The 12,749-nt window shown below is 39.7% G+C and overlaps 1 protein-coding gene across 1 annotated transcript in view; it reads right to left on the reverse strand.

Moving 5' to 3' along the window:
• The window catches only part of grin2aa (glutamate receptor, ionotropic, N-methyl D-aspartate 2A, a), a 161,180-nt gene that overhangs the window by 11,573 nt on the left and 136,858 nt on the right, over positions 1-12,749 (reverse strand). The window contains exons 9-10 of the mRNA XM_085453783.1: positions 12,343-12,572; positions 5,125-5,285 (exon numbers count right to left, since the gene is read on the reverse strand). Of these exons, the coding sequence (XP_085309909.1) occupies positions 5,125-5,285; positions 12,343-12,572 (391 nt within the window). The remainder of the gene's footprint in view (positions 1-5,124; positions 5,286-12,342; positions 12,573-12,749) is intronic.

Here is a 12,749-nt window from a genome sequence, read left to right on the forward strand (position 1 = left end):
GTCAGTGAGAAGTGAAGAGATGAAAAAGAAAACAGAAGATGGGCTTTTTTGTTTTTTTAAAGAACGTGTTGCTTGCAGATCAATTTTAAAGTGTTAAATCATCTCCAATAGGACTGCAACCCAAGCATAACCAAACACACAGAGGACACAGTGGGGAGTGGTGGCGGTTCAATACACCACGCTTCACTGATGATAGGACCTTGGAGGCGCCTGGACGACCTAAACAAACTTTAGACAGACTCAAACATTTACACTGTCTCGCTTTTCACACTCGCACACAGAAGGACTCGTAAATAAGTGGGCTGCAAAGTGGAAAGTTGAAGCTCCCGCACTTCAACTGACATTTTCAATGTAACAGATGCCGTTAGTATCCACTGCTCTGTTACCATCTCATTGCCTGTAAATGCTCTCTCTCTCTCACACACACACACACACACACACACACACACACACACACACACACACACACACATATAGAGCCCCGCTAATAGTGCAGTGACTGGTTGGCATTTACTGAATGTCACATGCAGTCCTCTAACGGAGACTCACAGCCGATAGTTTAGCTGTGTAATTAGCTTAACCCAGCACTGGCTCCATCCACAGGCAAGCTGTGTATCCAAACGTGGGGGAACCAGGAGTGTGTGTCAGCAAGTGTGTGCGATTGAACAGATGAAAGTGTGCACTGGTGCATTTCTGTAAGCAGGGATTTGTTTGTGCATGTTTGCAGATGCTAGCCAGACACGCTGTAGCTCACGTGAATTGGACGGGAATTCAACCACCACTTATCTGCCACACGTTCATGACGGTGAAAGATTGTAAAACATTTTCTTGCCAGATTACATCTACACCTTTAAATGAACACTGAGTGTCACTCTGAGTTTTCCTTTACTATTGCAGGACATCTCTCTGCAGTGTAGCCTACATAACATAAGGTGTTTAAACTATCATAAAACAACAAAGACAAGTATCATTAGCTGAATTCACACCATAAATGCTAAGAATCTGGCAAACCGTGAAATGTTAATGATTAACAACATCACTGTGAAACCTGTGTGGCTGTTTTATTGTGGCCCAAAGGGGGGTTTTAACCTTTGAATAATCAGCTGTAATAATTTGCCAAAAAATTCCATTTGTCAAAAGTCTAAAGAGTATTTAAGTCACATAAAATATTGTTATTGGCATTCTCTCCTGGTTTTCCTAGAGTTCTTTATATTATTTCTTGTTGTCTTCATTTGTTTTTGTCCACTATGGCAGTATTTCCCAACCAGGTGTGCTGTGGAAGACTATCTGGTTCCACCTGGGGTCCGTTCTTCGTACCTCGCTTACTACATCCAAGATCAAATCATCGCGCTAACTTTGAGCTCGCTATTCCGGTTCTCCGAATACACCTGTTGTTGACGATTAGTATAGCTGGATGAAGTAATGTGAGATCACTGGGTGGCTTAACAGGGGCTACGCATCGATAGTAGAAACATTGATCGGCAACCCTTTGATTGGTCGGCGAAAATGTCGAAGGAGCGCGCTCAGTATTTTACGGCAGCAGAGCAAGAACTCTTGATTGAGGGATTTCAGGAGTTTCAGAGTTTAATTAAAACGCAAGGGAACACTGCAAAGGCTGCAAAAGCAAGGAGAGAGGGCTGGCAGAAAGTTGCTGACACATTAAACTAGTAAGTAATTTAATAATAATAATAATAATAATAATGGATTGGATTTATATAGCGCTTTTCAAGGCACCCAAAGCGCTTTACAATGCCACTATTCATTCACTCTCACATTCACACACTGGTGGAAGCAGCTACGGTTGTAGCCACAGCTGCCCTGCGGCAGACTGACAGAAGCCAGGCTGCCATATCGCGCCATCGGCCCCTCTGGCCAACACCAGTAGGCAGTAGGGTAAATTTATTATATTATATTACATTATATCATATTATATTATATTACATTATATCCTCTTTCACATTAGAGCCACGACAGGACCCACTAGAACATGGGAACAAGTAAAAGTGAAATATAAGAATATTCTACAGAATGGTAATATTTATCACTTATATTGCTTTTAGTCTCTTGAAAAGAGTCCCTGAAATAATCTGTTTGTTTGTTTATAACAGCAACCAAGAAAAGGGCAAAGCAAAAAAAGACAGGTGGTGGTCCTGCACCCCCTCGTCAACAATTTGGTTAAGTAAATAATACCCTCACGGGAATATCGATATCTCTCAATGAGCACACTGTCGCGCTGAACTAAAGGATCCTGTCTATCCCGCAATATACGCTGAATTCTGAAAACTCTCCTTATCAATCTTGCACCTTCCGCAATGGGTGGCTCGCGTATACGGACAGGACATGGCTGCGACAGACTTCCCAAATCCACCTTCGCTTTTATAGCCGTGGTCTCTCATCTTGCTTACATGAAGTAATTTACTATTACTACTCTGAACTGTGAATTACATCTGAAATAATCAAATACATGAAATAGAATGATTAATAATAGTACATTTACCTTTTTTTAGGAAATGTACTGTATTTCATGTATCTGTATGAAATCAATAAAATAATCAAATACTGCATTATCTTTAGTTACATTGATAATATTTATTTATGGTAAAACAGTGGTAAAATATCGCTGTTGCTTTCGTATAAATGAAGCGGACATACCTGAGTGGCCGCGATCTAATCCTGTTTACATAAAGTAAGCCTGCTCCCGAGCAGGTTTACGCTTACGGACCTGTTGCTATGACAGCAAGTCCCGGATGAGCTTCGGGGCACCGAACGATCCAGGATCACGCGAAATCGTCAACAATCAAATCCAGCTAACTTACTTAGCGAGGTACGAAGAACGGACCCCTGACCTGGGTCCTGGAGAAAATTCCAACCCAGATGAAGGCCCCAGCATGAGTACAGGTCAGAAGAAAGCAAAAAAGGTATACTGGGGACAAACCAAGCTAATTCCACTAGGCCTGCTGCGAGGGGAAAAATTATCAATATGCTGTTTGTGACAGTTTTACAGAAGAGGATTAGGGCCACTGAAAAAAAAGTGGGAACATCTTTTTTTTTTTAATTCTGAGAAAAAAGTCAGAATTCTGAACAAAAAAAGGCAATTCTGACTTTTTTCTCAGAATAAAAAAAAAAAAGATGTTCCCACTTTTTTTTTTTCCCAGTGGCCCTAATCCTCTTCTGTACATTTTTGTTTGGTGGTGTGCCGTGTAATTTTTCTAATGTGAAATATGTGCCGTGGCTCCAAAAGGTTGGGAAACACTGCACTATTGCAATCAAAATATCTTTGCATTAATTTTTTAATATTTAAAAACTCCCAAAATAGTTGATTTTCATAATTCTATTATATTCAAATTATTTTAAAAATATATTCTCTAAAAAATTTGTGTCTGAAAACCAATCAATATATAAATTGCTTGAATTGCTCCCACAACTATGTAAGCTACAGAAAAGGATGTCACATACAGTTACTGACAAAATCTTAAGCACATGGAGATATGTTTACTGGGTTTTTTGCATTTAATGCCAAACTTGTCACTATAATAGCATTATACCATGATGAAAACACCAATAATTATTGATCAGATAGGGATTTTAACCATGATTTGATTTGTGCCATGTGCTTTTAGCATTTATTCTAGCAATTAATTGTCCACTCTGTTACTGTCAGACTTTGTTACCAATGTAGAGAAACTGTATGATTCATCATAATAGATGGGTGTTTTTTTCTGAAAAAAGTGGGGAAAAAGTTGCTAACTTGAATTTGGCAATCATCAACTTCTTAAGACTGAAGATGTTTTCAATACTGGAGAATCGAGTGTGTTACAGTGCGACGCTGATGCGGTGGTTCAAGCATTATAAACTTCCAAACTCCTCTGAAACACATGTATTAACACAACATTTTAATACCCTTTAAATTAACCATAACCATTAAAACAGTTGAACTTTGCTTATTTTTAAAGAGTAACAATAATTAAATCAAATCAATTTCGCTCCCCTGTGAATAATCTTGGTTCCTGTGGCTGTGACAGATTTTGTGTGTGTCTTTGTGTGTAAAGCCTCTCAGCATTATGTGTGATCACAGTTAATCCAGCCATCGAGCCCCAAATAGCTGAATGGTGCAGTGCTGCTCAACTGCTTATGCCACAGAGCCGAAATATCAATGACTGCATTACTGACTGCAGACACCTTCAGCAGGTGGAGTCCACAGATACACAGATAAGCTTGTTTTTTTGTATACTTATAAGCTGTTGTGCACAAAGCATTAGTTTACTTCAACACATGTATATATGTTGCATGTGAATAAAACAACAGAAGCCAGAGTGCCTAACAGTACCATAGATGCTGTGTTTACATCCAGCTTTCTTATACTGTAACTTGTGGATGGAAGATAAGGAGCTGAGAGGATCTATTGTTTCTCTATTTAATTTCTCCCTGGGGGCAGCCTGTTGTCTGAGCTATAGAACCTCTAATTGGATCCCACCCCATTGCCAGTGACCAATTAAAAATATCCTCTTGTCATCTCAACGACCGATTGTCATTTAACGTTCTCATTTTCCCTCCCGTCTCTCTTATCCTTGATGCTCCATACTTCCTTTCCTGTCCCTTTTCTCTGCCCTTCTTTATCCTCTCCTTGCCTCACTTTTCTTTTCCAGTGCACTCTCTATGTTCTTATTCTCTAGTCTCTTGGCCCATTTGTGCTTCATTTTCTGCAATTAAACATTTGGCACTTGGGTTTCAACTCTTACCCTCTTCCTCTTGACTCTGGTCCTCACTTTTCTTTCCCCCCATCTTTACCTTTATTTTTTCATCCACACACTCTTTAGATCTCTCCTTGGTTAGACTGATAACCGCCCCACTCCTCACCCCCTTTACACACTATCAGTCCCACTATAGAGTCCAGCGCTAAAAATAACCCTTGCTGTTCCCAATGAGGAAGCCCATTCATCCACAGTCTCACAGGACCTGTCACCACAGACACACACACACACACAAGCGTGGATACATTCAGGCATGAAAGAAGTACACTTCACAGGCCTAGGTTTTCACAAAAAACTACACACATATGAATGATGTAAAAGTGCACTTACCAACAAACTCACAAAAACCCATGCACACAAAGTGTCTCTTTACCCCGTTTTGAGGCTGACGAGTGCATCCTGGACTCCAGTTTGGTGATACTTCACCATATACTGGTGCATGGCGGGATAGTTCTTCCTGATGTTTCTTTCAGTGGAACCATTTGGAACGGTCCCAAAGCGGAACGGAGGCGAGTAAGCATATGGGTTCTGAAACTGTGATGAGAAGAACAATGGAGAAGGAAAAGGAAAAGCTGAGGTTACACATCTTCATTTGAATTTCTAAAAAAAAAAAACCCCACAACACTTCAAGAGCAACCCTTACTGAAGGAACCACTGGTGCCATAGTTTCCCATCCACTCGCTGATTTTCTTTTCTTTTTAAATTCTCCCATCATTTCTCTCTGCCTCCTCCACAAACCCCCTCTCAGGTATAATCAGTGTATCAGAGTACAGGTCAAGAGTTTTGTCCAAGCGTGCTTGTAGCTGAGGTAAAAACCAACCCTCCAGCACTGTGGTAACAATCTGCCCTCGGTGCCAGAAGCAGACAAACCCTATCAATTACAAGTGTGTATTTATGAGCCTCACTCTAACCACATGCTGTGCTAGTTTGTGCGCCGACGGTTTCAGTCCATATTATTAAAGCGGTTCTCAGAAACATAACACTGCATGTCATCTCAAACGCTTACAGGCTTACTTTACTTTGCTTTAACGTATTCATACAACACATGATTGACTCCACTTGTAGGCTGCTACTGGAGGATTTGATTAGCAGACTATTAGCATTCCTGTTGTTTTCTCTATCTGTTCAACATACACAAAACTCATCTGCTTGATTGTTTGCAAAAACGATGCACTGTTTGCTTGCATCAAAAACGAATCTGCATAATATATTTGAGCATATTTCTAAGCGTTTATACATGCTGCATCTGACGGCACATATATGTGTCTCTGCTGTGTAATCAGGTCAGGGTGAGCGTGAGCGCGTGTCGACAAGTCAAACTGCGCTGTGCATACGAGTGCGCATTCATATGTTAGTGGAGATGTCACACAGTGTGTTTGTCAGCATGACAAGCAACAGCCCTTAGGAGACATTCTCTCCTCCCACAGTCCTTGCTATTGTTTACTTCTCCTTCTTCATCTTTTCTTCATTTGTGCCTTTCTTAAGGTTAAATAGAAGCTTTTAGGTCAGGAGAGGGTAAATGTCCCAGGAGGAGTGAGAGGGGGGTGACAGGGGCTGGTTGGGGTGTGGTGGAGTGGCGGGTTGGGATTCAGACTTGAAAAGCACTCTTCTCTTGCTTGATAATTACCAGTGAAGGGCTTTTAAGAACTGCACCAGCTGCTGCTAACGAAAGCTTAATGCAGAGCTGACGACAAAATGAAGGAGCGGAGGCAGGAGAGGATTTGAGGCTAAGATAGGTGTAGATAAAAGAACTCACCGTCCTGCAACATAGCCACAACCAGATCATGGGGATTGTTGTCCGTCAAGGCTTTCTGGCAAGATTTCCGGACGATTTTCTGATGCAGGGTTTCCAAAGACTATTTTAAAAAAGCACGTATTCTCAACTTTCAAATACTGCCATGCTGTCAGAAACCTCCAGGTCTTACCAAATTATCCATAAGATGTACTTTAGCGTCTTTTCCTTGATACAGCAGTATACTTTTACTTGCAGGTTAGCTGCCAAAATCTGTTTGATTAGCTTTAGAAAGAGATCACAGTTTGGATCAAATATATGCAGGGTTGCGCAAACCCTGCACATTAAACTGCATTTCAATACAATGCCATGGGGAAAGGAGAGCATCAGTAAGAGGTGAGCTTTGAGTGAAGTGAGTCATCTGGCCTAAATCTGGTAATGTGTGTAATGACTGTAATAATCACTAATCTAATTAAAATATGAAGGTTTCTCACAGGACAAAATCCAGTTACCTGGGTAAAAGACTCAAAACCCAGAGGAGAAATTTCTCTCAGCAGCCTGAGAACACTTTTCTCCTTATGTACTGTAAGTGCATGTAGGGTGTATAGGTGCTAATAATAGGTATTAAAATCAAAGTGATATGTAAAGGTATCACACAAATTATTCTTATTAACTAAGCTCAATGTCAAACGCCAATATCAAAAGCCTTAAATAATCTGTAATAAAACTGTGAACATATACAGTCAGGTCCATAAATTTTTGGACAGAGACCTTTTTTTTCTAATATTTGTTTTCTGTTCCACAATGAATTTTAAAAGAAACAACTCTGGTGCAGTTGAAGTGCAAACTTTAAGCTTTAATTCAGTGGGTTGAACAAAAAGACTGTATAAAAATGTAAGGAAGTAAAGCATTTTTTTAACACAATCTCTTCATTTCAGATGTTTTATTTTCTGTTTTTGCAGCTTAGTGATGGCTTGTTTCACCTGCATGGAGACCTCCTTTAACCACATATTGTCTGTTCACAGCAAAATCTTCCTTTTATCTGTTGAATTGGTAATGACATAATGAAAGAATTGCCCACACCTGCCCATGAAACAGCCTTCGAGTCAATTGTCCAATTACTTTTGCTCATTTAAAAAAAAGGATGTCACATGAGCTAAAACTCTTAAACCCTTCATCCAATTTGAATGTGGATACTCTCAAATGAAAACTGAGAGTCTACACATTATGTCCATGTACGTTACATAACTATAATTGGAATATGTTTTATTAAATAGGTAAAAACTTTCACCTTAAACAAGGCACAGGTTACATGTTTACAGACACTGGATGGCAATGTGAGTATCAGTTGACTCCACAAACCACAGAAAGGAGCAAACCTACAAACCTACACAAGCTAAATGGAATAAAAACAAATAAAATAAAACACAATAAAATTATAGTAACTCTGTGCAACATATAAATATATTGCTTACAAATGTCTGTGGTTATCATGAAACCTTGATCGATCTCATTGCTTTTGCCATGTTTATTAACTCACCCTACTCCTTTATTTTCTTCTATTTTGTCCTGCAGGTCTTCTTTGGTCTGTTCTGCTTCTGCTTTCCCGTCCATCTCCTAATCACTATAAACTGACTGGTTCTTGTATAACGGTTTGTTACTTTACCTGAGCACTCAAAGGAGTTTATGCAACATGCTTCCTTCACTCATTCACAATTTTCTATGCTTAAGTGGTTCCTGCCGAACAGTCGGAGACATTCACACTCTGATGGATGTATTGGAGAGCAACTTGGGGTTAGTATCTTGCCCGAGGATATTTGGCATGCAGACGGATACATGTCTTACTATGTTTTTTTATTCTCTGTGTGTGTAAATATTATGCTATAAAACAGTGGAGATCACGACATGAACAAAATTATTCAGACTATTTGCAATGAACTTGCAACCTCGCTGCCTTTAAAATGGTTGAAGAGCAGATCTGCGATCACACCAGTCTTCAAAGCGACTTTGGTGCATCAAAATGCCAATAAATGGAATGACTTCAATTAACTGAGATAAACTGGCAAAAATCACAAATCTGTTGCAATGTCCACAGAAATTCATGTCAAACAAAAATTTACATTAACAACTTACATTTGTTGTCTACTCAGAACCTCGTAGATTTGAAACAAAATGTTTGAATTATAGCAGGCACTGTGCAACCTTGCTTTTACGTAGAGTGAGGCACATTGCAGAAGAGTTGCACTCATTTATGAACTAGACTGCAATTATTTGCAAACCTTCACTAGTCTGTCTGAAAGTGACTGCAGTCAGACAGTCAATGTTTGGACGAAGGCTGCCTCCCACCAGGTGACCTCTGTAATTGCCATGCGATCAAAAGTGGTCGTATTGTGCCATCCTATTTTTAGTGACTGAGTCACTGGGGGTCTCCACGCTACATTTTCATGTCCCATCGCTTCCCAGAATTTGTCTGCATGTCTACAAATCTACATGTTTTGCTCATATGTGACTGGTTTTTTTTAACATTATTTAGATGTTTTAAATCTCTTCTAAGTAGATGCATGTGGAAAGTGCCAGAACCTAGTTATTTCTTTCATCATAATGCCGCTGAAAGCTACTACAGCTCCAACAACAGCAGCAGATTGTTTACATTTGAACTTTGAAGTCTGTAGGCTTCACAAAAAGCAATTTTATAATGCTGAGAAACCGAAACAAAACCGAAAAGCAGAGAAAGAGCAGCCAGATTTGCAAAGACAAATCCCCATGCACCATAAAACACCAAAGACCTGTTAACTGACTGCTCTCCACTTGTGCATGAAGCAGGCTGCTTAGAGAACAAGTTTAACAGCTCAGTAAACATCCATTGCTTTCTCTTCATCAATTATTAAAACAAATAAAAACAGCTCTTCCTGTCACCATTGACTGAAATGGACCCAATGCACAAATACTGCAGCTTTAAGAAAGTTACATGTAAAATACACTTTTTTAAAAACAAAAACAAAACGTTTTTTTGAAGGCTTCAGTTAGTAGGAATTTAAAATTAAAACAATGTGACACAGCGATCGACCAGTCGTGCAGTTAATGTATAATTTTAGGAGAAACACTTATTTACCAGTAATTTGTTCTATTGTACTTCCCCACAGGTGTCTCACAGACCATTCTAAGAATTCTGTTAGTAACTAATGTAATCAACTTAAATTTATACTTGCATACAATTCTTAAAGCTCTCTATTCCTAGATTTGGCACAAACATCCACCAAATGTAATCTACAAAGTCTGTAAAATAATGCCTGTGTAACTTAGTATGATCTTTGAGCAATGCCAACAGCGATGCTAAAACGATCACTAGTTAAACTAGCTTCTACACTAGGGGTGGGTTTTGATTATCGATTTATCGATTAAAATCGATTCTAGCTTGGATAATGTGATATTGACTCAATAAAATCCAGAATCGATTTTTAAATATGAATGTATTTTGCACGAAACGCCAGAATCTCAGGTTAAACCTCACAAACTTTCAACAACCACCAAACACCTAAAACAGTAAATGAGAGCAGGTACACGGATCCTGCACAAAGACGTAAAAGCAAAGCGTGGACCCGCCGACGGATCAGAATCAGTGAGATGTCGCTTTTCTCACCCGACGGCACGGACACAGGCGGGGCTGAAAGCCGACAGCTCGCTGATTCTGATGTTTCTGTGGGTCTGCGCTTTGTGTTTACGCCCTTTTTGAGCTGATTCTGAAGCTGCAGGTTTTTATCTCTCTCCAAAAATATTGACCGAACCAGCAGCAAAAGAAGATCCAAACTTTGCTTCACATAAACATCGTCATGAATTCCCTCTGACCTTTCCTGTTTTGCTTCCACCACGATAAAATCACACTTCATGCAGACCTCTCTGTCTCTGTACTTCAAGAACAGTTTCCAATCTAAAAATCTCTGTTTTCTGCATTATTCACTTGCTTTTTACGCACAAGACTGCCGTTGTTTACAGCGCTGTTTTTTTCCTTTTAATTACTTCCGAAAAGAAAGCCTCATTTCTGCTGTTCAATACTGAACAAATTTAAACTTTTCACTTTTTAAAATTATGCAAAATTGCAAAATGCTTGGCTGTGTCTCTAATAAAACCTCTGTAACTTTGCTCTGCTTCACTTCAGCAGCATCAGGTAATGTTCATATGTTGATTAATGGTTTTCTTTCATTTTTGATCTACTGCAGAATATTTTTAAGGTCATCTGCTATAAAATCCCAGGCCAGGAAAATCTTCTTTCTTTTTATAGATAGAAAAATCAAAACGATTCTAGAAATCAGTGACGATACCCAGCCTATTCTACACTGCTGCCACTTTTCATTAGAAAGTGCAAAATCTTGTCCACTGCACATAGTTTGTGAGCACCATAAGTATATGGTAGAGATGAGCCTGTACATATATCACTACTATCAGTACTAACATTTCAGACTGAGTGGTAGTAAACTATTTGCTGCCTTTAAAGATCTGTCATCATCATTAGCTTAAATACATATTAGCTGTAACCACACCTACACGCACTGATATAACAAGACAGCGAAGGGGAGCTATCTGATTCACACCGCTGTCCATTACTAATATTCAACAGGAATGTATGCTATCACAGCTACAGCAAGCTAGCCAGAAAGCTAAAGGTAAAGCACCAAACTTAGGGATGGTAACTAACAACGGCAAAAGCCTGCTTTGGAAACTATGCCTATATTTCCCAAATGCATTGAGGGCAGTGATGCAATCTTAAACTTCATCTCGTTGAGCACTGATGCACCAGAGTGTTGTGTGTATGTGTGTGCACTTTTGTGAAGCATTTTGGTCCTGCAACTTTTGGAAGAAAAAAATGTTACTTTTAGAAAAAAATGTGTTTGCCTCATCATATAAAATGATTATAATTGCATATTAAAGGAAATGGTTGTACCAAAGTATAAGAATTTACACTAGTGGTGTTACATCCTTCCCTCAGGTTGATAGGTACAGTAGAGTGCATCTGTTTGTGCCTGCTAACAGTCTAAACCCACCTTAAGTAAACTACACAAAACATGGCCCCGCACGAGGAATGCTTTTCATCATTTTGTCGGTCGCATTTGGCTCGATGGCCAGCCTCTCTCAGCATAACTGTCTAAACGGCCATTTGCCCTTCTTGTCTGTTTCCTTTCGTTCCCAACCCTCCCTGTCTTTCCACATATTCTATTTTCTCCCTCCTAATGCCTTTCTTCCCTTACCTCAGCCTTCAAACTGGCCCATATCTGTCTGCCTGTTGTCTTGTACCATCTTGTGTGTCTTGGCCTTTTGCTAGTCCTCAGTCTCTCTCCTGCCAATTGATGTACCTCTTACACCATCCCTCCCTCCCTCTCTCCGTCTGTTTGTTGTCAAAACCCTCTATGTCAGCCTTCTCTTGATAGTATCGCCTCTAATACATCTGTATTTCTGTCCTTGGAAGCACTCTGCTCTTTTGTCTAGCCTTCTCCAACCCTCCAATCTGTTTCACTACATTTGGCTTGACCTTTTCTTTTAATATCCCAGTCTTTCTGTTTGTTGCTGCATTTTTCTATATGCATGTCATTTTGATTCTGAGTGCATAAAACAGAGCCCATGTTAATTCATTCTGGAGCAACAGAACACAATTTCCAGCTGGATTTAAAACGGTAAAACTTGTACATTTGAATTCAGGTGACTGGAACTTTGTGAGAGGAACGGTAGTGCCACACGCAACAAAAACAGGTACTATGCTTCATTTTCCCCTTCATCCTATGATGATTTTCTAATCCTGTTGTATGATATAAAACTGAAGGCCTGCAAAAAACATATCATAAAACTACCTCATTCGTTCTTCGTTACCTTGTTGTCTGAAAGCCCGGTGACTTGGTCGACAAACTCCTCCTGAATCATGAAGGCGGCCAAGTTGGCAGTGTAGGAGGCCAAGAAGATGACAGCAAAGAAGGCCCATACTGACACTATGAACTTGCTGGTGGTTCCTTTTGGGTTTTGCACCGGCACAGAGTTGTTGAAGACCAGACCCCACAGCAACCACACTGCCTTGCCCATGGTGAAGGAAGGGCCGTGAGGGTCTGAAAACGAGGAAAGAGAGTGTGTGTGGGAAAGCGAGATGGATGGTATAAAATTAGAAAGAAAGAAAACAAATATTTCAAAATCTATTTGTAGAACAAGTGACATGCAATTTAAACTACCCAATATTAGAGCAGTGGACTTGTGCTTCTGTGTTAAATTTTTGTCGTAGGTATATT

Source organism: Copadichromis virginalis, linkage group LG4, assembly GCF_057382275.1.
Source record: "Copadichromis virginalis isolate Kocher_CV1m ecotype Utaka linkage group LG4, C_Virginalis_male_GT1.1, whole genome shotgun sequence".
Lineage (NCBI taxonomy): Eukaryota > Metazoa > Chordata > Actinopteri > Cichliformes > Cichlidae > Copadichromis > Copadichromis virginalis.